Source organism: Pavona decussata, unplaced genomic scaffold (genome assembly GCF_977016875.1).
Source record: "Pavona decussata unplaced genomic scaffold, jaPavDecu1.1 SCAFFOLD_93, whole genome shotgun sequence".
Classification (NCBI taxonomy): Eukaryota; Metazoa; Cnidaria; class Anthozoa; order Scleractinia; family Agariciidae; genus Pavona; species Pavona decussata.
Genome location: NW_028145510.1, coordinates 2,205,612 through 2,233,321, shown reverse-complemented (window position 1 = coordinate 2,233,321; position 27,710 = coordinate 2,205,612). Strand labels below are relative to the sequence as shown.

The window sequence follows — 27,710 nt, the reverse complement described above, 5'->3', positions numbered from 1 at the left end:
ATCCAGCTTGCCCCGATATCTTTCGACGAGGATGGGTTTGAAAGAAAATCTGACTATTTGTACCAAGAACCCTTGTCGCTCTCCACCAGCTGAAGTTTTTTGGCTTCGTCAAATGATTTTTCGACCTTCTTTGGCCCCGGTTTTTTCTTAACTTTCACCCAAGGCGACTTTTCTAGTTTTGCTTTCTTCATAACAACTTTTTAAGCAAATGCTTGAATCCAAAATGGAACGCTGTTTTACAGTAAAATTTTACATACAACGCCGTGACATGCGATGAACACGATGTAAATAAATATATGCAAATTTGCCGGTAATTCGAGATCGCGGGTAAATTTTGCTGCGTAATATGTCAACACAGTCCCGCATAAATTGGATTATGACACCTTCACTCGCTCACCGCTTTTCCTACAAAACTTTGTTTTTCAGATAGCTCGCGTTCTTTTTAAGATTTCTAACTGCTGTTTTCACGAAACTTTGCATCCCTTTCTTGTTTCAACAATTATCTAAAAAAAATTTATCTGAGAAAAATTCGACCTTTCTCCCCTATAAGTAACCTTAAGTTACTGCTCACTAACTGTTCAATTTTGGGGCTGTCTTTCAGCTTTAAGTTGTGTGTGTTGCCTGATCATGATAGGTTTGTAATCTTACTAAAAATTGAAGAATGACTGCTGTAAGGTAATTTTAGAAATAGAACTGAATTGTGAAATTACGTTGACAGGATCTCAAACAACACAACTTTCCTATTGTTTTTCACCGCATTTCTTTAATTTTAATAGGCCTTATCACGGTTTTCGACGCCATTTTGACGGGTAGGCAAACAGGCTTGAAATAACAGTGTTTGTACGGAAATCCGATGTCAAATAATTTTCATAAAACATCGCTTCTGAAAAATTCATGAATTGGAAACTTTTGGCACTAGGAAAAGGATTTTAAGAACAAAATTGGAGGGATGTAGCTGTGACAAAAAGCGTCCAGTCGTGTTTTGAACTTTCCATACATTTCTCTGTATTTTATCCCGCGAACTATTTTTAGTAGCAGCTCACGGCTGGTTCGCTATACAGACAAATGTATGGAAAGTTCAAAACACGACTGGGTGCTTTCTGTCACAGCTACATCCCTCCAATTTTGTTCTTAAAATCCTTTTTCTAGTGCCAAAAGTTTCCAATTCATGAATTTTTCAGAAGCGATGTTCTATGAAAATTATTTGACATCAGATTTCCATACAAACACTGTTATTTCAAGCCTGTTTCCCTGTTTCCCGTCAAAATGGCGTCGAAAACCGTGACAAGGCCTATTATCCCAAATCGCCGCAAAATAGGGGGAAAAAAGGACTGAAACGAAGTATCAACGTCCGATTTAGGGTGACTAACATTAAATGGCAAAATAAGAATAGTTGAGCCTAGGATTGCGTCGTCAGTTGCCATTGTGAAAAGAACTGAAATGGATAGTTCTAGTTCTTGTCCTTGATCGACGTCATTTCGCGCCAAATTACGAGTTATTTGATATTTCTAGACAACAAACAAAACAAAATTCTTCCACATACCTCAATAACGGTGCAAAATAGCTTTAAATGAATCCTTCACTGATTATACCCCAAATCCAACGATAAATAGTTCAATATAGCATTACTTTCTGCACTGTAAAACACAAAATCAAACAGGCGTGACCTGCGCAGCTAAGGAGAACTGGGGCGAGATAACAGCGGCCATAACAAGAAACAAAATGGCGACCAGTTTGGAGAATGCAAACCCGACTATCTTTCAAGCAAAACAAGAGCGTGCAATACTACCCGAGGAAGAAGATGATGATGTAGTTGACAAGATAGATGAACGGGAAGTCTTTGATATCCTTTTTGAGCAGTGTTGTGTGGAAATTGGTTTAGTCACGCCAAGGTTTAATATGGGTTTGGTTTTGCTAGGTCATTACACGGTCATCGAAAAGATAATTGATTAATCGATATTACTCGATATCATGCAATAATAATCAATCAATACAGCAAAACAATCGATCAAATCGAGAATCAAGAAATATTTAACGTTGGTATCGATTTCTATCGATTTTGGGAACAACCACTTCATACTACAGCTTAGTAGCTTTTACATTCTTTGCGTTCAACGTAGAAAGTTTTAACGCCCTCCTGATTGCGCTCAGAGTCAAGATTGTTTGGGACATGTAATAAATCAATGAACCTTGGGTCTCGTATCTGACATCGGATTCCCACGGCAGATTTTGCTGGGGCGGATGACATGCCTTGAATCAAGATCATCAAACGCACTCCCCAATCTTTGATTAGTGAACTTACGCAACAGGACAGCTGACGGAAGGGGACCGTGAATTATCGCTGCATGACCAACATGGCTTCTTAGTACCTTCACATTTGTAGGCAATTTTCGAGTAAGGCCCCGTTTATTGAAAAAAGTTGTCGCGGGTAAAAGGGTCGCCTGCCTACCCAAGCTACCCTAGGGGAGCCAACTTTTCCTATGTTTCCTTATAAACTTGGCGAACCGTTTACATGAAAAACAAAAAAGTTGGCTGGCTGGGAGGGTGACCCGCCTAGCCGGGTCACCTCTTTTTCGATGGTAGGCTCACCCTCCTAGCCCGGCCAACTTCTCTCCATATAAACACTTTGGCTCACCTAGCCGAGTCAACTCCATCAAGGCGAGACAATCAGAGTATGTGTGAGTGTGTTGGCTTGGGCAAAGGGGTCAACTTTTTTCTCATATAAATGCTCGCTGAAGTTGACTCGGCTGGGAGTGTGACCCTCTTTCCCGGGACAACTTTTCTCCATGTAAATGGGGCCTAAAACTGCTGTTCTCACATCTGTTACAACGCGAAAACCACGAGTGGTAGGAATGTTACAATCTAGAGTCACGTTGGTCACACAAGGACAATTTGCCATCCCACCATTGTCCATATCAGCCATCTTTTTGCGTAAACTCCCTATTAGTACTAGTTTAAGCTTAAGCTTATATATGGTTGAGTGCTATGCTTGTTAACCCCCAGTCGCACACTGAAAAAAAATATTGGCTATAAACTGTAGAATGTGCCAGTGCCACTTTCACAAGGACACCCTGAGCCACTAAAGTGCATGGCTACCTCACTCTGAGTTGCTATTTACCTCAAGAGCACTGCCCCAATTTGAGATTTAAAACTTAGCGAAACCTGTTATAAAATTACTTTCACCGTATAGTCATATTATAAGTTTTACACTAAATTACCATCATCTGGGTAACATACCCCTGAGTAGAACCTGTGTATGTCTGCCTCCTACATTCAGAAATGTTGTTTTAGTATCGGAGGCAGATGTACACAGGCCAAATCCTAAGAAGGACTGCAAACTTGTGGTTTCCTCCACTCAGGGTATCGAAACATCAGTCAATAGAGAAATTTAGAATCATGTCTACGGCAAATGACAAATGGGGGATTTGCAGTTACGTTTTCTTGAAAAAAATGAGTACTTTGGTTAGAATAGTGCAAATAGTTATTACAAAAATTAATTATTCTGGTCTTTGATGCTAATGCAATTTAGCTACTCGACTTTACTGAGAAACTGTAAACAGCAATTAGCAAATGTACAGAGTGAACATAGTCACATACATGTCTTTGCTAATGTCACTGCAAACAGTCCTCCTCGGGACTACACTCATCCAGATGATCTTAATAAATTAATTATTTAAAATTTAGAATACCTAGCTAAAATAACAAATTATGTTCAGAGACCACTCCCACGCCCACACACCAGCAGGATCTACAGTAAGTTACAAAACAAATAGTATCTAATAGAACACAATTAAAACACGTTACTTGAGAAGGTACAGTTAACAGTAAACAGTTTTCCTTGACTAGCAAACATCTGATTCGTTCTATTAATGATCCCGAGCACCCTCTTACACTGGAACAGTTAAATGTGGTTGAGCAGTCGTTAGTGGTAGTTGATGATGACAATGATTATGTCAAAGTACAGTTCACGCCAACGATACCACACTGTAGCATGGCTACACTCATTGGATTAGCAATACGTGTACAGCTTCTGAGGTCACTACCTGACAGATTCAAGGTATTATACATACTACAGAGATGCTTAAAACCTGCAGCTAGCTGGAACTAGTAATGGGAAGGTCTTACGATCAACTCCTGATGGGAGTACTCAGAATTTATTTTTCCGAGTTTGCCTGTATCATTAGTGATTACTGAATAATACATCATTCTCATAGCTAATTAATGTTCCTGTTTTTTCAACCCCCATTTTCTGTGTCAGTTGAGATAAAGGAAAAAATGCCTGATATGTTTATTTAATGAGATGCCAGCTGTCCTCAATTTATTGACATTAAATGAGTCTTCTTTAATCAATCTGTCAACAGTAATGTTATCTTAATGGTGCATATGATAAGGAACATTTGAAGGGATTTCCACAAAGGGGGTATATGTTGCTTTTTTGGTGAATTTTTTTTTGCAGGATCTTGCTAATTCTTTACATACAGACTTGTTTTGACATGAAGAATGTCAGAATGATGTATATTATTCAGTGAATGACACAGGCATACTAGGTAAAAAGAAATCCAAGTGCTCCTATCAGGAGTCGAACCTAAGACCTTTCAATTACCTAGTGTACAATTAGATCTTCAGTGAGTACTACTGAGCTACAGGAGATTCGTGGAAGCTAAGGCCAAGAATGTCATTCTGTTGGTTTTTTTCGCTTTCTTTCTTTTTTGTGCTGACTTGATTTTTTGGCCCCGTTAATTTCGCGAAAATGAAGCAAAAACAGTGAAAAAATGACAAGGACATTCTTCTTGTCAAAAGACTTCATACCATGTAAAGAATTAGTGAGATACTGCAAAAAATAAATTAACCAATTCATTTGATCTCACAAAGAATTGTGTCAGACACTCCTTGCTGGAAATTTGTGCGAAATCAGAGAGAAAAAAATAAATTATTAACCAATTCATTTGATCTCACAAAGAATTGTGTCAGACACTCCTTGCTGGAAATTTGTGAGAAATTAGAGAGAGAGAGCCTATTGTTTATTAGCTGGTAATCTGCAGTTATCCTTGAGCTTCACTTGGGGAAAAGTCTTTACTACTGTTTGAACAGACAAAATGGTATTAATATCCGAGCATATTTTAGGCTGAATTTATGTTTAATTAATACAGTACATGTACATGTACATGTACATGTAGAATGCAAGCCAAATAGAATTTGGTATTATTAATTTGCTTTCACAGGTTGATGTAAACATAACTCCAGGAAGTCATGCATCAGAAGATGCAGGTACTTGTGGTTTATAATAATCTATTATAAATATTATTTTGTGGTGTTAAAAGGGCGTATTTGTTCTTATTTACAACATTCTTGTTTGAAATTTAAACAGTGGGCTATGGTTACCAATCAATGTCTTGTCATTTTGTTTATGGTTACAGAATCTTCCATCTACATTTATTTTGTGATTCCTGATTGAGTATGGCTTTTAATTTTTGAAAATGTATCACTGTCTGGTTATCCCAGTTGTTAAAGTGTTAGACCACAGGGCAGAGGTTGCAGGTTTTTAGACCCCAACTAAACCAACACCCACACTCTTAAGGACAGTGCCTACTAATAACGACTGAAGTATTTTTGTGTGGTTTATGACTATGTGGTGATAGCAGATCTTAGCAAGGGCTATTGAAACCCAAAGAGGAAATTGGGGGTAACCATGCATTTTTTTTAGGGATAATTAAGCAAGTTATTCTAAAAAAAAACAGTAAAATACAAAGCAGTGTATGGCTTTTTTTTTAAATAATTTGAAACTTTATTGGCTCTGAAAAAATGCATGGTTACCTGAAATTTTCTTTTTGGATATCAAGAGCACTTGCTAAGTTCTGCTTTCTCCGCATAGTTTTGAACTGCACAAAAATATCCCTGTATTAGTAGGCACCACCCTTAAGAAACCCGAGTATCTCGAGATGCGCAGAAGGTATACGCAGTAACAAAAGTAGGCACCATCCAAAGGATGGAAGATGGTGTCTGCAATTGGTTAGATTCTCAAGTGTCTTGGATGACCTTATAACTTACAGTTTTTCCTGTCTCCATTGTGGATGCAGAAGAACCACAGAGGGTGTAATATACCCTGCGGGCTGTAACACCCCACAGTGTCGACCTGAGTTTTGTTCATGGGTTGGGTCCAGGGGTGATACAGTGGACTCAGCTGATGTCAATCAGGGGTCAGATTCACAAAGCTCTCCTATAAAGTTAAGATGTATCCTAAGTATTGTTTCATAACAATAGTCTATTGTTTCATAACAATAGACTATTGTTATGAAACAATACTTAAAATGTCTTTTCAAACATAGTTTGTGCGTATTTAAGCTTGGAATCCAAATTGCTCCAAATAGGCTTGATTTGGTATGCTGACTGGATCTCATGCATACAGTATAGTACCATATATTTAGTTTTTGATGTAAAGGCTTGTATTTAAGGAATTGTCAGCAGCTTCATTTTTTATTACTTTTTCATTAGCTTGAGCAAATCACATAAAAAAGGACTTTAGCCCTGCAAATTAAGTACAATCATCAGGCCACTTAAGTGCCACTCTTGCCCCAAGTCTTTTGATTAATTAAATGAAATAATGCAAAAATGGCTTTAATTTTTCTGTTTGCTCTGCAGTAAACAAACAGTTGGCTGACAAGGAACGAGTTGCTGCAGCTTTGGAAAACACCCATTTGTTAGAAGTTGTGAACCAGTGCCTCGCAGTGCGACATTAAAGTCCATGGAATACAACACATCTGGATTTCATCTTGCAGGCGCTTGCTGGTAACAATGTGGGGCTAGGTGTTGTCAATAAGCTTTCAACTTTTGGCACTCATGGTAGCAAGGGAGATGGTCACTTGTGAGTCGTCAATTAGAACAATTCTACATGTGAACCCGTATGCAAACCAACAGCAATAGTTGGATTTCCATAAAACAAAGCGCCGTAAAATAATGACAGGAAACTGTTTGATTGATTATCGTGACATTTGAGGCAAGAATAGGTAATGTGGACAAACTCAACTGGTGCATGTCGACATGTGCCTTTCAAGTTCTTCAAAATGTGTCGTCTGGATATCAGTGACAAGGAATCCAGGCAGAATGTTCAAGTCTTCAACATGTTATGCATCCTTGTTCAATACATGCTATCAATGGTGTCAATGGAGGGGGTACAAGTGAACCATGGTAGTTTTTTTGGAGGAGGGTCCGATGGGTATTTTTTAGAAATCACTATCCTAATAAGGTAATAATTTTTTTTTAACTTGGACGGTGCCTACTTTTGTTACTGTGCATACATTCTGCGCACCTATGGGTGGTGGTTACTAATATAGGGATAGTTTTGCATGGTTTCAAACTATACGGAGAAAGCAGAACTTAGCAAGTACTCTTGGTATCCATAAAGAAAATCGGGGATAACCGTACATTTTTCAGAGATAATTAACCTTCAATTAGTTTTAGTGCTTTTTAGAATAAGCAACAATAATTGTTATTGTTGCTTAGTTATCTCTAATAAATGTGTGGTTATCCTCAGTTTTCTTTATGGATTCCAGTAGCCCTTGCTAAGATCTGCTTAAACCGGAATAGTCAATTAAACTGCGCAAAAATACCTCTGTATTAGGGACCCTTTATTTTTTATGAGCATTGGGGGGGGGGGGGGGGGGGGGGGCTGGTGGGATTTGGTTAATTGCCACTACGAAACTGTATGACCCCCCCTAGCATGCAATTTTTTTCCACATGGCGTCCCCCAAGCAGAAACTATTTTTTTCTGATGACCCCCCTTCCCTCCCTCCTAACCAGAAACAAATCATACTCCTAACTTTAACAAACCGCTTATGTACTGCTTATAATTAAACGTAAAATTATTGTTACTGTGATTTCTTTACAGTACTATTAAAAAGTTACCGTTCTCTGCTTAGGTAAAGATTTCTCTTGTTTAAAAAAAACGTTTTATAGATAGCAACACGTTTACGGCAACGGCAAACCCTAAATTTCCATTTAGATTCTCAAAGGAACTATAAAAATTAATCAAGCAAATGGTTAACGTGAAATTACTCCCCTTCGAGTAGAAACAATAATTATTAATACACGTACAGATCTGACTAACAAAATACAGATCGAAGCATACCAATCAACGATTACCAGTCATATTAAACAGAAAAAAAACAGTGGACACACAGATATCAGGCGCGTAGGCAAGGGTTAGATAGGGGTGTTTGTTGAGCCCCAAATCTTGAGACCCATTTTAGGCAAATCACAAATTTGTTTTACAGCAGCTTTGTGAGCTATATTCAACATTTCTACGGCATAATTGTTTCAACTTAAACAAGAAAGTTCAATGTACATTCCGCGCCCTGTCGAGTTCTGATAGCTATTCGATCTGCTGATAGTCATACACCAAGCTGGTAAACTGCATCATTCTCGGGTGTAGGCCTTCGAACAAATTGACTATCTCGTCAAGATTGACAGGCATATCATATTTGATATGCATTAGAACCAGGGCGGACATTCTGCTCTCTCGCATGGTACACCTCATGTAGTTGTTCAACCTCCTCATTGTGCTTTTTCTTCCGCGATTATTTCGAACCCCCCCTCCTACACACCTGGATATTAAAGTACTGCTATTAAAAATGACAGTTACAAGCTTTTCTGAAGATGGCCTACGGCTCAGATTTACCGTCAACTGAAGTCACCAACAACAGTTCTATTATTAAAACTAATCTGGATGTTCACACTAGGCATACTACTGAGTCTACTGATACTCCTGGGTTCAAATAATTTACTTATCAACAGTCTTTATAAAAGTGAGTACTATTAAACAGAACATTAAACAATCTATTGATATAGTTCTGAGTACAACCACTTTTGTAGAAAACTACTCCCCCACGGATGATTCAATAGTGAGACTGTTACGTTTTTATATTAATTTGATTCAACTTGTACAAACATAGGTGTCTACTTCAGTTTATATTCATTATTGCTTTTCCAACAGATATGCTTCATTTCCTCAGTTGTTGTCAACATAAAATTCAGATTTCGACCTCAGTATGTAAAACAAATTAAAAGTGGTTAGGAAAATCGCATTAAATAAAATTGAAATAATATTCAATTTCTTCATCTGTTTCTGTGTTGAGCCACTTTCAATTTCCCCTACTAGCCAATTATTGCTGGTGACCCCCCCTCTTTCACTCAATTTTTTTTGGTAGCCCCCCCCCCCCCCTTTAGTGCCATTTTTTTTCTCGTGCCCCCCCCTAAATCCCACCAGCCCCCCCCATGCTCATAAAAAATAAACAGTCCCTTGGTATGCACCGTCCTTAAATACTGACACAATAAAGCAACACCCTTCTCATTTGTTGTAACAAAACACTTGTCTACTAACAATCACAAAATAACCTTAGTTTATTTTTCATACTCTTATGTACAGTGTTTACAAACAGTGCATGGTTGCATTGTATCAGTAACTACTCCTGACAGACATAGAGTATATCAAATTCCAAAGAATCTACAGTGTGAATAAGATCAGCATTGATTCTAGCCTCTTGCACAGACACTCTTTGGGCTCGTCACGCATTCATTTGTGGGGGAGGAATGGGTGACGAGCCCAAAGAGCATCCGCATAGTAGGCTTCATTGATAATTTCTTGTAGAACACCAAACTTAATTTGTCGCTACTGTGAAGCAGTTAGAGTAGAATTATTTTTGTTCACTAACTTATTTGATGTCTATTAATATATACATTATGCCACTATATGAAAATAAAGGTATTTAATCCAGGGTAATTGTCATTGTTTTGTTAAATTCTTATCTTTGTTAAGGCATTCAAACACACACAAATGCACACATCAATCACTGAGACAGTAAATGTAAATACTAATCTACCAGCTTTGCACTTTTTTCATGGCAACAATCTTTCTGGGATCATGTCACACCTCCAAACATTTATAATGAATATAAAATCGTAATTTTTAGCAAAAACAATTTCCACTGCATGGGGGAGCATGGCTTAATAGCAACTTAGCGTACATTTCCCAAGATGATATAACAACAATGTGTTCTTCTTCACCTTCTTCTTTTGTAGATGCCTGTTTGACTGGGGTATGATAATTATGTATAGGAGACAGGGAGGGGATGCGGGGCAAGCACAACACCATTGTTGTGCCTTGACGGGTAACATTTTGAGCATCATAAATTCTTTTACAAAATCTTGGTATATTCTAAAAGATCATCACATCACTAAAAGCATTCCTGCCATTTTGTACACTTGTAATCAGGCTATCGGAAGTCTGAGTATTGTCCCAGTCCTCATGCTTGTTGCGGCAGACATTTTTCTCTCTGGCAGTCCATCAGATGCCATTCCTCCAGGTGACTCATTTGTGCTGGCAACAGTGAAAGTCTGTTCTGCGTCAAGTGAAAAGTGTGCTGTGACCATCTTCTTGTTTGCTGTTAGAAACTGGTCAGGCTTCTTCCTAAATATTAAGAAAATATTATAAAACAGTTAATGCTGTGAACACTTTACAAACCAAATGAATAAGATTATCATTGCAACTTCTTTTTCTAAAGGCTGGGACACAGTGCAACTGAGTACATACAATTAAGTTGCAATGTCTCTTTATTTAATAATTCTTCACCATATTGCATACAAAACTAAGTGCATTATTAGACTATTAAAGGCTACAATCTCAGAGAGGTTCACACAGTGGAATTTGCAAATTATTAACTATTTTGATTCCATTAATTAATTTTGGAGTACCCAAAACCCCATTGAACCTGTTGAAGGTAATGGTTGGGGTGCCTTTCATTGCCAGAACTACATGTAGGCAAAAATACCAAGCAGTTTTGTAACCAGATGCTGTGTGCCATTTTGAAAAGCTGTGCATGTAATTCCAAAAATAACAATGTCTAGCCAGTACTTAAAAACCGGTGTATTCCTTTCACCAAACAACTGACTTCACCAACCAGTTCTGTCAAGTGGAAAGCACCCTAAACAGCTGCACTGGGAAAATGTTTGCATTATTCAAACAAACTTAAAAATTTGAAAGGATTGAATTTACTGATAAATAAATGTAGGTAGCCTATGAGAAGGCTCTGTAGTGGGGAGATGGCAATGTGCAGTTCCAGAAAAAATCCATACCCACCCCATGGAAGATCATTGGAAATTCCTAGAAGTAGGGGTTTCTTAAAAGGCAAAATTTTAGAAAGAAAGTATGAAGCTAAACTGGAATTTCCTGGTGGGACAGGGGGTGCAAAACAAAAAACCTTCCATGGGGGGAGTATGGATATTTTCTGGAACTGCACAATTACTGAAAAAAGGACAGGAACAGAAGTGGCCCAACATCAGAATGGAGAGGGTACGCAGACTTCATTTTTCATGTTCCCTATTCCCCACAACAAAACAGACTATAATGTGAGGAGAAATAATTATTATGCTCCTCTTCTTCAGAGGGGAATGAGTATCCACATGTAAGATAGGAGAAGTTGGAGGTTGATTAAAACGAAATTTGTTATAGAGTCCTAATTAAAAGTAATGATGTCACAAAAATTAAATTCTTGAAATTATGGGACTTGATGATATATTCTGAAAGAGCATGATTAAACATGCCTATTTACCAAAAATCAGCATCAGATCTTACTGTAATTTGGGGAGAGATACTAACACTGTTATCCTCTGATGACTCTACACAAAATTCTTCTTACTAACTTTGCCTCAGTTCCAAACATTTAGAACTGAGGCAAAATTAGAAGAACTTGTGTAGAGTCATCGGTCAGCATAAAAGTGCCAATATCTCAACCCCAAATTGCAATAAGATTTGCTGATTTTTGCTCCTTCCGAACATTTCATTTATGAATCCCATAATTTCAAAAATTGTTTATAATACTACTTTTTTCTGACATCACACTTTAGGACTCTATTGAACAAACAACTTACATGATGGGAGGAAGACCAACCCTCTTACAGTGCTGCCATCTCTCCACAAATTGGGGTGAGAGTTTGACCTTTCCTGCATGAAACTGTATCACTTCATAAAGGAAAGGGTCATGACGGCACACACCAAGGAGCTGCCTTTCACCTATGCTGTCATAACTCAGATACCCAAGAGCAACAGCTGCTGCCGCCTGTACGGTTTCAAACTGTGACGTCAAGAGCTTCCCTAGCAATGGAATTGTTCCTATGGAGATTATAGCACCTGGGATACCGGCTCTGGTATGAGCAAGGCCACCGATAAAGTTTGCCGCAGCAGCCTGAATGTCTTCACTTGTTGAATCAAGTTGTGAGATTAGCAGCTTAATTCCTGTCGCAGAGGTTAGCGACTGATCTTCATCTGGAATGATCCGAGATAAAACCACAACTTGAAATGCAGAGTAAGTGACCTGCTTCTGATTCTTTGACTCCAAAAATGGGAGGAATGCATGGTACCTCACGCCACCTGACATGGCAATGTTTCTTTGGTTTGCAACATTGTTGTAAGCGAATATAGCAAGTGCAGCCCCAGCAAGTAGTTGAACCTCTTCGTCATCATCGTAAAGCTGCCGTAGAATGTGAATGAAGCTGAAGTCTTTGTGATCAAACACTGCTTTCATGTTAGCAGTGTTACTCAAACAAACACAGCCTAAGGTATACGCAGCCTCAACTTTGATGATGTCTTGTCGTGCTTGTACCATGTATCTGATCAGAAATTTCAAGCCCCCCTCCTTGATGACTGCTTCCTGATTTTGGACATGTGGTCTAAAACCAAGGCATAAGCACAACGCGCGTAATGTCCGCAACACACTAAGAATAATGTACGCTGGTGTGTTAGCTTTCCCCAAAAGTCGAACCAATGGCATTACAACATTTGCCTTGGCAATTTCATCTCTTTTGTTCCTAACACCCCTTGCAAGTACACCCAATGCCTCTGAGCCAATGAAATGCAAGCTTTCTGGCAAATTCTCAGAGAGAAATTCAGTGAGTAAGTTGACACCTATTTCGGCGCCAATGGACCGCCTTTGCGCATTCTTTTCTCCAGCAATGGCCCAAAGAGCTCCTGCTGTGAGTGTTCTCAAATCCGCTGCTCTGGAACGCTTCAGCAACCTCATGAGAATCATTACACAGCCATGTTCAGTTACAACACGCTGATTGTCCTCGTTACCTTCGGCCAAAGCATGAATTCCCTGCACGGAAGCAAACTGGCATTCCCTGGAACGCAAACGCATAAGTTCCATTAAAGGCGGCACACCATTTTCAGCAACAAAAGCATTCTGGTTTTCCGCATGCCCCTTGACAATGGCGCTTACTGTCTTAGCAACTGTTGCTAGCACATGCTTGTTTTTAACTGCTGTCAATAAGCTGATCAAGGACTTCCAAATATCCTTATTGCTTCCCACTGACGTTTGTATTTCTGAATTTGAGCCGGATAAAACTCTTATAGTGCTGAGTGCTGATCCAACAACCTCTTCATCATCAGAAAACTGTAGCAACCGCACCAAAGAATCAACCCCTCCATTGCCAACTATGGCCTCGTTATTCTCTTGGCAGTAAGCCAGTGCTTCAAGCAGCCCTGTAGCTGGCAAGTACAAACCTCTCGTGGTCTCCTTCAGTTGCAGAACGATAGGAGGTACAGCTCGGTTTTTAGTTAAATGCTCCTTGCCAGCTTCGTCTCTGACAAGATTAAGCAGAACTGAAAGAGCGAAGGTCTTTGACTCCTCACTGGCCAGGGAATTTTTTAGCAACCCTAGGATCGCTTGGACGCCTCCAGCTTTTAAGAAAGATTCTAAATAATCAGCGTTTTCCTCGGTCGTGAGTTCTACCAGAGCTCTCGCACAGGGGGTTTCCAATTCGCTCTGGGACAGCCCGCGAATCAAATTCTTCCAAACTTCAAGATCGGGGCTATTTAGTTTCAGAAGATACTCAAGGACACCAATGTGATTCTTCGATGCTGCTAGCTCGACAGCGCCGAACGATTGGCGATCTTGGGCTTTGAGATTAGCATGCAGCTGTTCAACAAGAAGTTGTACGGTTTCAAGATGTCCGTTCATGCAGGCCAAAAGAAGCGGAGTCAGTTGTTGCCCATCTTGCGTCTCTAGCTCTAGTTGATCTTCTCTGGACTTTATAAAGCGACTAACGCTCTTGTAATAGCCATTATAAGCTGCATGGTGAACGTGCGCCCAACCGTTTTCATCGAATTCATCCATGTTTACTTACAAGCTGCTTCGAATACAGAATGAACGGCTCTCGACCACCAACTAAAAATTAAACCACGATGGCTATTTTGGCATGCTAAATCCCCTTTTTGGACGATGAGAGCTTTTTCGAATAAACCATGAACCTTTCCCTCGCTTAGATATCTTCATAGCTCTCTTCTTTGTCCAAATTTGTTGATGTCCACAGATCTGCTTGCTCGAGCTGACAGTTCAGTTGCTAACGAGGTTGCTACGTACATGAAACGCACGAATAATCAGCAAAATGCCCTCAGGTCAGCCCAGAATCGAGATCAAGTGAGTCCTTTTGAATTTGAGGTCAATTTCTATTGTGCGTCTTCGAAAATCGGCCCGTTTAAGGCAACGATACTGCAGAGAATTGAGGAAAACAGCCTCTCAAAGTTTACATTACAGCGAAAAGCCTTCCAAATGCGTGGTTAATTAGAAATGAATGGCATATTCTGATTGGTCGGAAACATTGATTGTTCTCTTTTCTTCCAGTCGCACAGGATACCCAACGAAAAGATTTCAGTTGGTATTCTCTGAATTCAGATGCGGGCGGGAAAAGCCTCGCTTTGGGTAAAACGATTTCAATTTTTCGGATAAAAACTCATCCATCGTCATTTGAAGAAGGAGCAGCTTGAATATAACAAATGATATTATTGAGAAAAAAGAAGAACCAGAAATAATTAATGTTTACAGCTTGACAGTAAACCCCGATACAAAAAGAATACCAAAAAGCACTAGTAAAGAACTCAGCCAATTCAAACAGATTTGTCAAATAGTTTTCAGCTGCTAGGAGTGAAAGGGCATAATAAAACATTGTATTTATTTATAATAAATTTATAACGGCAAGAGTGACAGTGGGGCAAATTTCAAATTTAATCACCGCCGCTAACTTCGACTGTCTTCAAGCCTTGTCTTAAAAAATTCAAAAATTCGTAACACTGGAAAAATAATCCCTTTCAGTTTTCGGAGGGGTAGATATGTCGTTAAAATATGATGAAAAAAAGGGTCAGCTAGCAGTTTTTGTAAAACCAACAACAGCTTGTACATGTAAATTCGAGGAATGGCATGATTCCATTCCAAAAACTTTCTGCAACTTAAATTTTCAGCTAAACCATCCGAACAGATCACCGCTGAATTAGCTTACTCACGTATGTCCTTAAAAGGCCACAAAACGGTGTTGGATCATCGGAGACAACATTTAAATTATTTCACTTCCATGTTCTCAATGGATGCCCCTAGATTCGTTTATTTCCTGTGATGGATTTGGTTCGACTCATACTTGCTTACAATTCCATGCTGCAGCCTGTCTGCACATTCGTGTCCTGTAATCACCTCCATAACTTCCTCATCTGACATCATCCATGGCTCTTTGTAGATGTTTCGAATTTTCATTTGGAGCCAACTCGAGCGAGCGCAAGATTTTGTAGACGAAGATGGCTGTGGTTTCCTGTGGTGGAGCCTTGCTTTAAACATTGTCAGCTCCTGACATTGTATATAACGTTTTGTACGTGCAGCCTTATTCCGATTGAAAAGTGCCACGGTTGTGCCATACACTTCAAATTTGCAACAGTTATTTCTTACATTCGAATCTGTATTAAGCGGTCACCCTCCGTATTAAGCTGTCAGTTGTCAAAGTCCCGAAAATTACGTCCCTTGATTACTGTAATTTCGACCTCTATTTAAAAACGATCATCTCTATGGAGTGTTCCCGGTCGCTCTTTACAATTAGTCCCAACGAGCTGTTTCTATTGTGTTGATCTATTTTAAAGGGTAACTTTTGTAAAACAAAACCATCCAAATGTGGTTACAAATAGCGTTCCAGGCAATTGAATTTCTAACGAATTTCTAATTTCTAACGGAGTGATACCGACTGTACGGTCTTCACGTTAATGTTTTATTAAGACAATCACTATAGTTAAAGCAAGTAGTCCGTTTTTATACCATGTTCTCCTTTGTCATACCATTTTATCGCTGCAGCGATTTTGTGAGCGCTCTTGTACATAAACTGTGCAAATGTTGTATAAAATGATGTGTCGTTTTTATCGCGTTTGACGTGTATGCTGTGCAACCTGTATTAAGAGGCCACTCAACAAACCTTTTTTACAAGTTAGCCAATCAGGGTATCTTTCTCCTTGTTCATAAAATACAAAACGACATGTTTTCAATAATTCGTTGTTGCGTCACTTGCCTGTTGGACTTTGCAAGGAGGCGTGACCGTTAATCAAATTCGCATATCCTGATTGGCTAACTTGTAAAAAAAAAGGTTTGTTCGGTGGCCACGGTAGCGTGCGCCGCACTGTAAACAGAAAAATTCTAGTATAAAAAAAGCCTGACCTGGCCTTTCTCATGCACCTTCACTCGCCAATCAACCATCAGAGCGCAAAACAACTGACAAAGAACATGGCGTCCTTTTCCACGACTCCCGCTGATAGCATTGGCTTAGTTTTCGGCCGAAAATTGGAATTGCTGTGGTGATATTAGGAAAGTTTGAGGGGTTGAGCAAACAACCTGCCACAACTCAAGGTTGTCTAAATTTGAATTTCACTCCAACTAAGTTGTGAAATGAAGGAGGAGCTTGACCTTTCTTAAAATTCTTGTTTAAGCGGTTACTTAGCCGTTCCCCGAGGGTGACCGCTTAACAGGTTCTACTGTATATGCAACTGAATGTGAAGCGGGGTACAAATGAATTTTTACCACAACTGTTTCTAATCTCGCAATCTGATTGGCTAAGTTTCTGTTGTCGATAAGCGTCTAGACAACGCTGCTCGCGTCAACCAGCGCGCGGAAATTTTGACAGTTATTGTAAAAATTTTCTTTGGCGTTGATATTGTGGTAAAAAACAAATCGCATGTGGTTTAGCGTTGTCTGTAGTCTTATCGACAACGATATTCGTCATCACAGTGGTCAAAATTTGTTGTAGACTCACTCGGCTGCGCCTCGTGAGTCCACAACATTTTGACCACTGTGATGACGAATATCGTTGTCGATAAGAGTACAGACAACGCCAAACCACATTCGATTTGTTAAGTTGTGCCGCCAGCATTAAAGAAACAAATTATACACCAGAGAATTAACTCTGCAGTGTATGTTAAATTGCTAAAGTGAACCCATGAATTTCCCACTGAGCGTTAGTCCTAGTAAGGAAATGGTAAGACGCACCGGCGAGGCAGAGAAAAAAAATCTTTGACCTAGGCGGGAATCGAACCAACGCGACGACCGGTCTTCGGTCAGCTAAGCTCAGCTCAGTCAAAAGAGCATTTGACGATCAAATCCGGAGGTCGAAGACTCGATTCCCGCCGGTCGAGCTCAAAGATTTTTTCTTCGTCTCGTGCGATCTCCCATTTCCTCTAATAATAATAATAAATTTAAATTTATACCGCGCAGTTTCTATAAAAATATTCAACTGCGCCTTACAATAAATATTAAATTAAAAATAACATAGAAGTTCAAAATTACAATTCTAAACTACCATAAATAAATAAAATAATTCATCAATAATGCAAATTGATTATAATAACTCTAGTAAGGCTATAACGCTCTGTGGGAAATTCACACTGCAGAGTTGATTATCTGATCTATCATTTGTATGTGCAAATGAACCAGCTCTAGAGGACTTCATTATTCAGTGTTACAGCGGCACACTCACCCGTTTGGCAGAAATCATGGGTTTTATTCGCGTGATGAAAGTCATCTTTTCTGCCCACACTTTACTTGTTGAAAGCGCTTTAATCGCATTATATTTCCCGGCACTAAAGGGCACTTTCATTATTATTTTGTTTTCATGCGGTGAATCATATAATTTTATGAAATAAGGTTCTGTGTTGTGGCCAGGGTTTCATCTCCGTTATTAAATGACCAAATTAATGAGCTTCCTCGTTGACTCTCAGCTTGATTTTATATCTGGATACTGCAAAACTAAATCATGCGGTGTCGGCTTTGAACATTCTTCGAATGATGGTATTCCATCAGTAGTTTTCATTCGATACCGAATGCAGTTAATAGCTGTATTCTGCTGAGAGCAGTTCAAGACTGATCAGTCAACTGAAACTGAGATCGCCACACCGGCGTATGAATAACACGTACACCTGCCATAATACCTCATCCCGTACGGCCGGGGCGCTTGCAGGTGTGAAGTTTCGCCATTCTGAATTTGTTTTTTCGTTGTTGAATCATGTAGGGAGAGCCAACACAAACAGAAAAAGTCATGTAGTGCGGCGTCTACAGGTACACCAACAAATGTAAACACCGTTATACGTCAGTTTTTGTCTTTTTAGGAGGCTAACCTACTTACACACAAAAAAGAGTTTCCATGAAAGCTCTAAAGCTAAAAGGAAGTAAATCTTAGCCAACTGTGCCGTACAATAACTATTTTCCATGTTCATCAAGTGCCACCCATATTCCGTTTTCTTGCCGGATGATATTATTGCCAGGTTGAATTGAGAGTTTTGTTTCCGACGCAGTCAATTTGTGTCTGAAGATGTATTTACATTTAAAGACTGCACGAGACATACAAATTGTGGCGTCACCGAAGCAAATCGGCTCTCTCTCATTGTACACTTAATTACCGGTTTATTTCACAAAGTGCTCATGAATATAAAGTGCTTCTCGATTTCAATTCATAACAGCTTGAGATTATTAAAGACCTATTCACAAAACAATCGATTTTCGAACACTAATCGACCGCACTTCAGTTTATTTTATGGCACGAGTTTCGCTCTTTTCTTGAAGGAGTACAGTTTGTGGAAAGGCCTCGTTCAGCAGTCATTTCAAACGGCCTGAGAAACAAGTGAAACTGAACACTTCAAGATACATATCAAGATAGAAGGCAACTGCAAACAAAACCGAATTGCGGACCAGATGAAGAAAATGATGTCCGCAGAAACTGTGGTGACTACAATCTTTATGGTGCTCGTATCTGTTATCGGTACAGCAGGAAATTTCCTGGTCGTCTTAGCCATTCTTTGCAAGCACAGACTAAGAACCATTCCAAACTATTTTCTCTGCAATTTAGCGCTGTGTGATTTGCTAACAGTCTCCTTGTCCGTTCCACTGCGTCTCGTGGAAGGATTTCATCCAGGATCGATCCCTTGTTCCATCGTGATTGCGGTTACTGTTCTTTTCGACGGTTTATCCAGGATGAACATCATTTTTATCAGCATTGATAGATTTGTAGCTGTCAAATTTCCTTTCGCGTACACTTTGCACATGACATTACGAGCCGTTGTCGTTTTAATAACATGCGGATGGATAGTGATGACGGCGTTTGCGATTTTGCCCCTTTTGGGCGTCGGCTCGACATCAGCCGAGGTCCTTGGTCATAACCACGGGCTGTGTTTCTTCTCGACAAACTTGTCCAAGGCGTATCTGCTTGTATTCCTCATCGGGTTTTGTTTACTGCCAGTGGTGTTAGCCACCCCAGTCAACTGCTTTCTCCTCAGGGTAAGCCATAGGCAAATGAGAGTGATTCACGACCAACAGTTGAACCTGGAAAGCACCATAGCTGACACAAACAGCCTCAATTTTAGACAGGCGAACGTAAAGATGGCTGAAGATCATCGACCAAACAATATCAGCCAGCAGAATTGCCTCAGGACACTGCAATTAAGGCAGAGAAAAGTTGTTCGAATGGTTATCGTGTTAGTCGGTTTATTTAGCATCCTAGTTCTACCCATCACGTTAATCGATCTACTTGGTGCTGTTGGACAGTCAAGTGTGCCACCTATAGTCGCTAAAATAGCCGTGTGTATGATCTATACCAACGCCACTATCAACGTTTTTGTTTACGCGGGATTCAACAGAGAATTTCGAAGAGCGTTCGGCCAAATATTTCAAGGCGGGAGAACACAGATTGCGAGCCTTTGGCATGGCTGACTACCAGCTGAAATCACGATGCCGAAATTCAGAACGTAACGTCACATGTATTCAAATCTCATTTTCAAAAATTTTGAGAAACATGAGTGTCATACATGATTGTGCTTTTATTTTTGGGTACTTACTCCTCAAATGAACATCATTAATCCGTATTTTAAGAAGTGAGCATGTCAGTTACGTAATATAAGCCAGTCAAAACTGTTACAATGACATGTAAAAGAAGGAATTTAGCGGGGTGTGGGTGGGGGGGGGGGGCTGAGTTTTAGGAGCATATAAAAATGATATTTAGGGGTGGGCTTGGCAGCTTGTATTCGGAATTTTATAAATAAGGCATGCATTAATGCAAGGCGAAGATGCGAATAAAATACGAGCCGCATAAGAGACGCAAGAGTACAAAATTGAGTAAATTTCGGTTTAAGTTAAAATCTATTTATCCACTAAAGAAAGCGATATTTCGATTTCCAGCCAGAAAGAACCGAGTTCTAAACTGTAAAAGCAGTAATGATGATTTTGCAATGACATTATCTTTATTCTTTTATGACAAACTTTTCCGAGCGCAGTAGAAACTCAAATTAAAGCACTGTAATTTCCAAAGAGGCAGGCTCTTATACGATAAGTCTTACTGGATTGACTCGCACCATCCAAGGAGGAACGCCATTAATCAAGATGCTTCGTCGGCCCAGAGACAAACACATGTGCATCGGCTGCTTCGAAAAATATTACTGGAGTATTTTCAAAGCTGTCGGTCTCTCCTTGCAAGGGAAAGCGACTTTCGTCAATTCAGATTATACATTAAATGTCATGAGTTATGGTGACGGAAGAAAGTATAAATGCAGTGGATACTTTAACAATGGTACAAGGGGGCGGAACGATGACATCAAAAGAATGTCCACAGGCTCCCTCCCTTTCTTTCTCGTCCACTCTCCGAGCTCGATTTTTGTCTTCCCCTATACCCCACTTGAGAGCCTGTTCCAACAACAAACTCAACGCAGAGACCTGGAAACGAGCTCAAGCCACATTGGTGAGAGGCGCCCGGCCGGCGAGTGCTCTGACCGCTGCGCCATCCCTGCGCCCCCTTGCTTGCTTTTGATCATCTCTCGTGTGACACTTTAATAAACCTCATAAGAATGCTAAACAATGCAAGATTTACAGGAGAACCTGTAGCCTCCCACGCAGTCGTTTTTAGGGAACTCGTATTACCTCCTGCAAGGAGGAGGTAATACGAGTAGAACTCCGCTAACTAATAGTTCGAGTTAGCGGCTAAATTTCCACTATCCTGGGAGAGTTTGAGTCATCGGAGTAAAATTGGGCCAAGGGAAAGCAACATTAGTTCGGGCTTGAGGGAAGTTCGAGTAAGCGATTACTGACCATGGTAACTCAATTTAGCTTATTTTCAGAACAACTGCAATATCAAGTTTCATGGCCAACAATTACGTAGTTTTTTTCCTCAATCTACAGGGCCCGACTGAATATCACTTTCGTGATGTGGCCTCCCTGTATAAAGATTGTTATCACATCACAACAAAAGCCATGCCAATTTCAACGAAATCACACTTTTTGGCCAATCACAGCAGCTGTAGGAAGGCTAGTTTCGATTGAGCACAACTTAGGGTGCATTCGATTGACCCTATTCCGGAACAGGAATACATACAATGATTACTAGAAATCCCTTATAAGAGGTTTTTGGGATTACTGGGACACAAAATGGCTCCTAAATTATCGTATATTAGCGAAAGTTTTCAGATGCGTCTTCCCAAATGCACCCGAAAAGAGAAATCAGCCATTCCACTTATTCTTCTTCCGGAATACGGTCAATCGAACGCAAACTTAATCAGCATAGTCAATGACAGCTTGAGAACAAGTGTAATAAAATCATGCTATATGGAGAACAAACATCACTTTCGTTTCAATAATTCACATTGTCTTCCCATTTCTGCCATGCCAGTAGCAGAATTTTAGGCTTTATTTGGGTGTAAAAGGTCGATTTGCTTTTTTGCTGAATCACCAACTCGGCCTGGGGCTACAGTTTTTAAAAAGCCTTTACGTCAAACGAAAACACCTGTTTGCTAATAATTAACATAAAAGTGTTAAGCGATAAGCTGTAAATTCAGGATAATTAAGAGGTGTGAATGTTTTAAGAACTCAAGCGACCGCACTATTTAAGTCAACTCTGAAACAAACTCACGGCAAAAAGGATGGAAAACGCCACAACGGTAAGCCAACCAACCCCAACTGGGAAGATAGCATTTGTTACGTTCATGGTGTTTATATCTGTAATTGGTGCCTTGGCGAATTTTACAGTTATTCTGTCTATTTTTGCTAACCGCAACTTGCGAACGAAGACGAACTACGTCGTTCTAAGTTTGGCCGTTTCCGATTTCTTCGTCTCAACTGTTGCGATTCCTCTGCGACTGCTGGAAGAGCTAAGCTCGTCAAAGAGCACTTTGGTTCCTTGTAACGTTGTCCTCGCTTTCACCATTTGGTTTGATGGCGTGTCAAGGCTCAGTATCGTACTGATGTCGTTGGACCGCTTCATGGCCGTCAAGTACCCTTTCAGTTACGACAATTACGCGTCAAAGAGGGCTATTTCAATTGCAATCGTTGTGTTTTGGACTACAATGGGGACGTTTGCAATTTGTCTTCTAAGTGGTTTAGGAGTGCGTAACGAAGAAGAGGCCGAAAACGTGGAAGCTGACTTTATATCAAGAAAAAGATCGCATATTTGCTTCTTATCGTCCACGCTATCAGAAGCCGCAGTCGTCACTTTCACAATCGGATTTTGCTCAGTTCCAGTTCTCATAGTTGTCCCCATAAGTTGCTATCTGGTCCAAACAAGCTATTGGCATATTAGGAAAATTCAGGATTTACACGAGAGCGTGCAAGCTAACTATAATTTGGGCCAAACAGACATGAACACACGGAATCAAAGCCAGGAATTAGTCCTAAGACACAGAAAACGAGCCAAGATGGTGGCCGTTCTGGTGTGCGTTTTTGTGGTTCTTGTCGCCCCTATAACAATTATAGATGTTATCGAAACGTTCGCTGACCTGTCCGTACCTTCTTATTTGTCCAAGTCTGCTGTGTGCTTGATATACTTAAACACCGCGGCGAATATGTTTGTGTACGCAGCGCTCAACAGGGAGTTTCGAGACGCATTTTATAGAATTTTGAAAGTGTTTGTTATTCGTTGTTCACGTTGACGGAGAAAGATCGTGCAGTGCTCAATGTTACAATAGGACGGCAACCTAAGCAAGTTATGAATTAATTAGGGTATGGCGTTTGAACTACGCCTTATTCATTAAAACAGCATTCTAAACCTAACCTACATAGAACTGCTTTCTTCGACTCTGTATTAATGACTTAATTGACTCAGCAGGTGGACACCTTACTTATCGTATTTTATCAGGGACTTTTGATTTTTGGCGATCTCAATTCATCTTCAAGAAATTTAATGTCGCGAAAAAGGTCGCTTATTAGAATAACGAAATTGATATTTTAACGAATTGTGCCAAATCACGAAAAATTTCCATGCGAAAAATCGCTCTTGCCTAAGGTCAAAATTGGGAAAATGTCCCATTTTCGTGACAGCTGACACGTTGAATTTTATTTCATCTTCCCTATTTACATACATATTTTATTTATTTTCCTTCATTTAAACTTATTTTACAGCTATCAGTGTAGAGATTAATGAAGCAATTTCAGTCCTTCCATAAATGTATTAGATAAAACACAGTTGAAAAGTTCCTAGGATGGTCACAGTTTTCACGTTTGCTTACTTTTTATACATTTGAAAGGAAGAACTTCACAAGACAATTTTTCTTACAGAATTTCATGCAAATCCTCACAGTCCTGGCACATTCTCTAGCGAATAGACAAACATTTGCTGAAATGTGTCAAACCCTTATTATGCTTTTGAATGATTTCTCGACAGTGTAATCAGTAAAGGGGAATTCCGCGTTTAAAACGAGTTATTTTTGGTTTTGCCTTGTTTCAATTTTTAAGAAGATCTTTACATGGAGGCCTGTTTCAACTCAGATATTTTACCTGAAAGACAAAACAAAAGGGTTTTTCCAAACGCACGAGTACAAAAAAAAAAAAAAAACAAACAAATGCTGAGAAACGCGAGCACAAGAAAAAAACAAATGCTTTTATCGTTGTACTTGCTCTTACGTTTTAACTCTTTAAGCCCCAATATCTTCCCACTCTTATTTATACATTTTTTTTCGGATTTAGTTGAGAGAATTTGCTTGTACATGGAGACATTTCATCTTTGGTGATATCTTTTTCCCTTTTCTTATGAGCTGTATGCTTGACTAAGTTGAAATATTGAAAGGAGAAATGAGAAACTGATCAGCACTTGAGCTTAAGGATTGAATATAGTGCTCTTGTGCTTGTGCGGCAGGGTTTTCACTGTCGCTTTAATCTTACATGCATATAACTTCACGCGGGTAAATAAAATAAGAGAAACGGCCGTACGTGCGTAATATAAAACTGAAGAGACGATGTTGTATTAAGTCAGCTGTTCATACATCACTGTTTGTTTACCTACGTAAACCCACGTAGTTAAATTTCCGTCCGTACGCACGTGCAATTTTTTTCGAAAAGTTAAAATTAAATTGGGGGTGGGGAATGCGAGCAGCGATTATCCGTCGAGTATGGAATTCAACTGCCCAATGCACGCGTCTTTCGTGCTTGCCCCGCTCGGCTTAAAGGAAACGGAAACGACTACCACGCAGGCTACTGTCTGCCGGTTTCTTTTTGCCCTTGCAAAATCTTGTGACTTGTGCAGTGTAAATCGAGCAATAAGAGAAGCAGTACTGCAGCAAAATTAAAAAAGCAACTGTTTATTCAGCACATGATGTGATCTCTCGGACATGTTTATTTACACGTAAATTTGAATATAAATTAGTTTTTCACTTCCAAAGAGGAATAAAAAGTTGTATAAATAAGTAAAAAATTGAGTTACAAAATTCAGGGGATTAGATTAGAATTGGATTGCAAACTTCCTCAAAGTAGTTATATTACCTAAAATTCTTGGTGGTGAAAATATCTGTACAGTAAGATCAAATATATAATATATTTACAATTTGTTGGACCTATTTTTAATTCAGTCCAAATTGTGCATTTTTAAATAAAAATAAATTATGTCATTGTCTATTGAAGCAATTCACAATATTACCATGGTAACAATAACTAGCAAAATCATTCCCATGGCGACAACTACGTCGCCACATAACTCACGCACACCGTATTTTAAAAAAATTCATGCAAGTGTAAACCTTGCGTCGTTCAAAGGACTAGAAAAATAGTCAACAAGGGCACCCGATGAGAAAATTTAAGCAAAAATAATTAGAACGTTATTCCTGTGTTCCAAAACCGTTTTGCGGCTTTTTTTTTTAGACATATTAGTGAAAATTGTGACAGGTTGATTTGTTCGGATGCTTGTGCTGAAAATTTCAGTTGCAGAAAGTTTCAGAAAACGGAATTTACTCAACGAATTTACTAGCTGTTGTTGTTACGAAATTGCCAGCTGACTTGTTTTTCGCATTTTTAACGACATACTTGCTCCTTCGAAAACGAAAGGAATGAGTTTTTCAGCGTTACGAAATTTATAGCCGACATTTTGCCGAAGAAAACTGCACACTTTCTTTAGGACTAATTCCGAATGTCTCACTTATGTCCAGAAATGCACTAACCCTGAATTTGGGTACTTCATATAAAACAGGCCTTGTTGCCATGTTTGGCAGAATTATGTGTTTTAGTGAAAATTAAGGCTAGGGGACACCTTGTGATGTCTATCATACAGTTCATGAATCCCATTAGCGTGCAATTCTGGACATATTTTAAGAAAGATAAGGATATCCACCGATATAAACCATTGGGTGCCTATGAGAAGGGAAACCCAGCGGCTTCATTTCGGTAGAATAACTGTTCGTAAAGCCCTTACCCGCCTCAGAAATTAAGAAAGCCAGCGTTTTCTCCTGAGAAAGGTCACCTGAAATTTCCGCAACGCTGAAAACCTAATCCCCTTTGGTTTGGGAGGGGAAAATACATCGTTCAAATGCGAAAGAATGCCAGCTAGCATTTTAGGAAACCTAACAGCAATTCGTAAATTCGGGGAACAACATTGCGTTCCCTAAATATTCGGCAATTGAAATTTCCGGCTAAAGAATCCGAACATGTCAAACTATGTCAGCTTACACAAATTTGCCTCAGAAAATGAGGTATAAATGCAAGAAACAGTATTTTGCTTTAATGTTCTCGTTGGGTTCCTCTGCCTGAGTCAAGTAAGGATAAATTTACCTTTCTAAACAAGAGGATCAATATTTACAGTATCACTGAACACACGGGATCATGACATTGAACTATATTTTCTAAGCATAGAAAAGTGTTTTTTTGGGACATTTTCTCAAGCAGTTCTAATTCAGAGATGGGCTCCTTTACTTGAAAGGAAACATAATTGCGCATAAATGCGCCAAGCTGGAGCCAAAGCCACTTCATTTGGAAGAATTTAACGTGGTTAACGCGGTAACCTGTTTGTTTTGGCTTTACATTTAGATGTTGCAGGTGATTAAAAAATCTGCCAAATGTTCTGTAACAATTACAGGGAAAAGGCGTCCTCCAATCGATCCAGCTCATACGCGTTCCTTTACCTCTTGGAAAAGGGTTGAATTCATGTTTTGTCCTCAACGGTTTTGACCAGTCTATAACGTTAATTACGTTTTATATTAGAGTCGCATTTACGGCAAACGGCGGACGTGAAATTCGCTCTGACGTTTTCTTGAAAAAAACAAAAAAAAACAAAAAAAAAAACCAGTACATAGATGAGAATAGTGCAACATGATTTTGACCTTTGATGCTAACGGAAGACTAATCAATTTTACTGTGAAACTGAAAAATCGATCGGCAAATGTAGGATAAACGTGGTCACGTGGCCATTTCTGCCGTAAAACGTACAGTGCAGCTCAGAAATAAGCGAACCAAAATGTGCGCGTAAAACGCGTATAATACGCGTATGCGTATATACGCATACGCGTATTGACATATACGCATACGCGTATATACTTATACGCGTATGTCTCATTAGTATGTATGAGCTAGCCTATTGTTTCTTCTATTGTGGAAAGGTAATTGTTGATTTCAATGGGCATTTCAAAAAACACTGAAAAAATGGTGGTCAAGCTGCATGTTTGTCGATCGTCTTGTGCTTATTCCGGGCTGTTTTTTGTTGACCGCTGTCGATCGAGCGTAATTTATATAGTACGAGCATCAATTTTTGTCCAAATTCCTCATTAAATAAAAATGTTGCCAAAACGATAAGCCTCGTGTTGAGAGAGAACCACTTGATCTTTTCTAAAGCACTCCATTTCTTGAGCTGCATTTCAGCTTACGCTTTCGGCGGCATATTTTTTATAAACGTACACTTGCCAAAAATAACGCATAATGTTCGGCGCGTAATGTTTACAAATTTGTGATTGGCGCATCATAGAAACTTTGAAGAAAACTCTTGGCTTTGAAGAAAGAGCACTTTACCGTTTGAATCAGCGAATTCTGCGAAAGAGAACCAGAGATATCGTTTTTTCAGTCCTTGCCGTGACGCTACAAAGACAAATAACATTTCACAATGGACTAACGCCGGCGCGTGCCGAACCAAAACTT

General features: G+C 39.5%; 4 protein-coding genes across 4 annotated transcripts; 3 read left to right on the top strand and 1 right to left on the bottom strand.

The window, feature by feature from the left end:
• The first annotated feature begins 1,691 nt into the window (after positions 1-1,691).
• On the top strand, positions 1,692-7,628 carry LOC146473570 (cytosolic iron-sulfur assembly component 2B-like). The gene is made up of 4 exons (XM_085118300.1): positions 1,692-1,845; positions 3,854-4,057; positions 5,223-5,268; positions 6,640-7,628. Exons 1-4 carry the CDS (start codon positions 1,723-1,725, stop codon positions 6,735-6,737), a joined length of 471 nt encoding a protein of 156 aa, XP_084974426.1. The 5' UTR covers positions 1,692-1,722; the 3' UTR covers positions 6,738-7,628.
• A 1,750-nt stretch (positions 7,629-9,378) lies between these two features.
• LOC146473569 (ankyrin and armadillo repeat-containing protein-like) lies at positions 9,379-14,591 on the bottom strand. The gene is made up of 2 exons (XM_085118286.1): positions 11,923-14,591; positions 9,379-10,462 (listed from the first exon to the last, which is right to left on the bottom strand). The coding sequence occupies exons 1-2, from the start codon at positions 14,163-14,165 to the stop codon at positions 10,264-10,266; spliced, it is 2,442 nt and encodes an 813-aa protein (XP_084974412.1). The 5' UTR covers positions 14,166-14,591; the 3' UTR covers positions 9,379-10,263.
• Positions 14,592-19,049: 4,458 nt separating this feature from the next.
• LOC146473568 (alpha-1A adrenergic receptor-like) lies at positions 19,050-20,051 on the top strand. Its single transcript, XM_085118072.1, has one exon. It carries the CDS (start codon positions 19,050-19,052, stop codon positions 20,049-20,051), a length of 1,002 nt encoding a protein of 333 aa, XP_084974198.1.
• Positions 20,052-22,246: 2,195 nt separating this feature from the next.
• On the top strand, positions 22,247-23,251 carry LOC146473567 (dopamine receptor 1-like). The gene has a single exon (XM_085118071.1). The coding sequence runs from the start codon at positions 22,247-22,249 to the stop codon at positions 23,249-23,251; it is 1,005 nt and encodes a 334-aa protein (XP_084974197.1).
• The last annotated feature ends 4,459 nt before the right edge of the window (positions 23,252-27,710 follow it).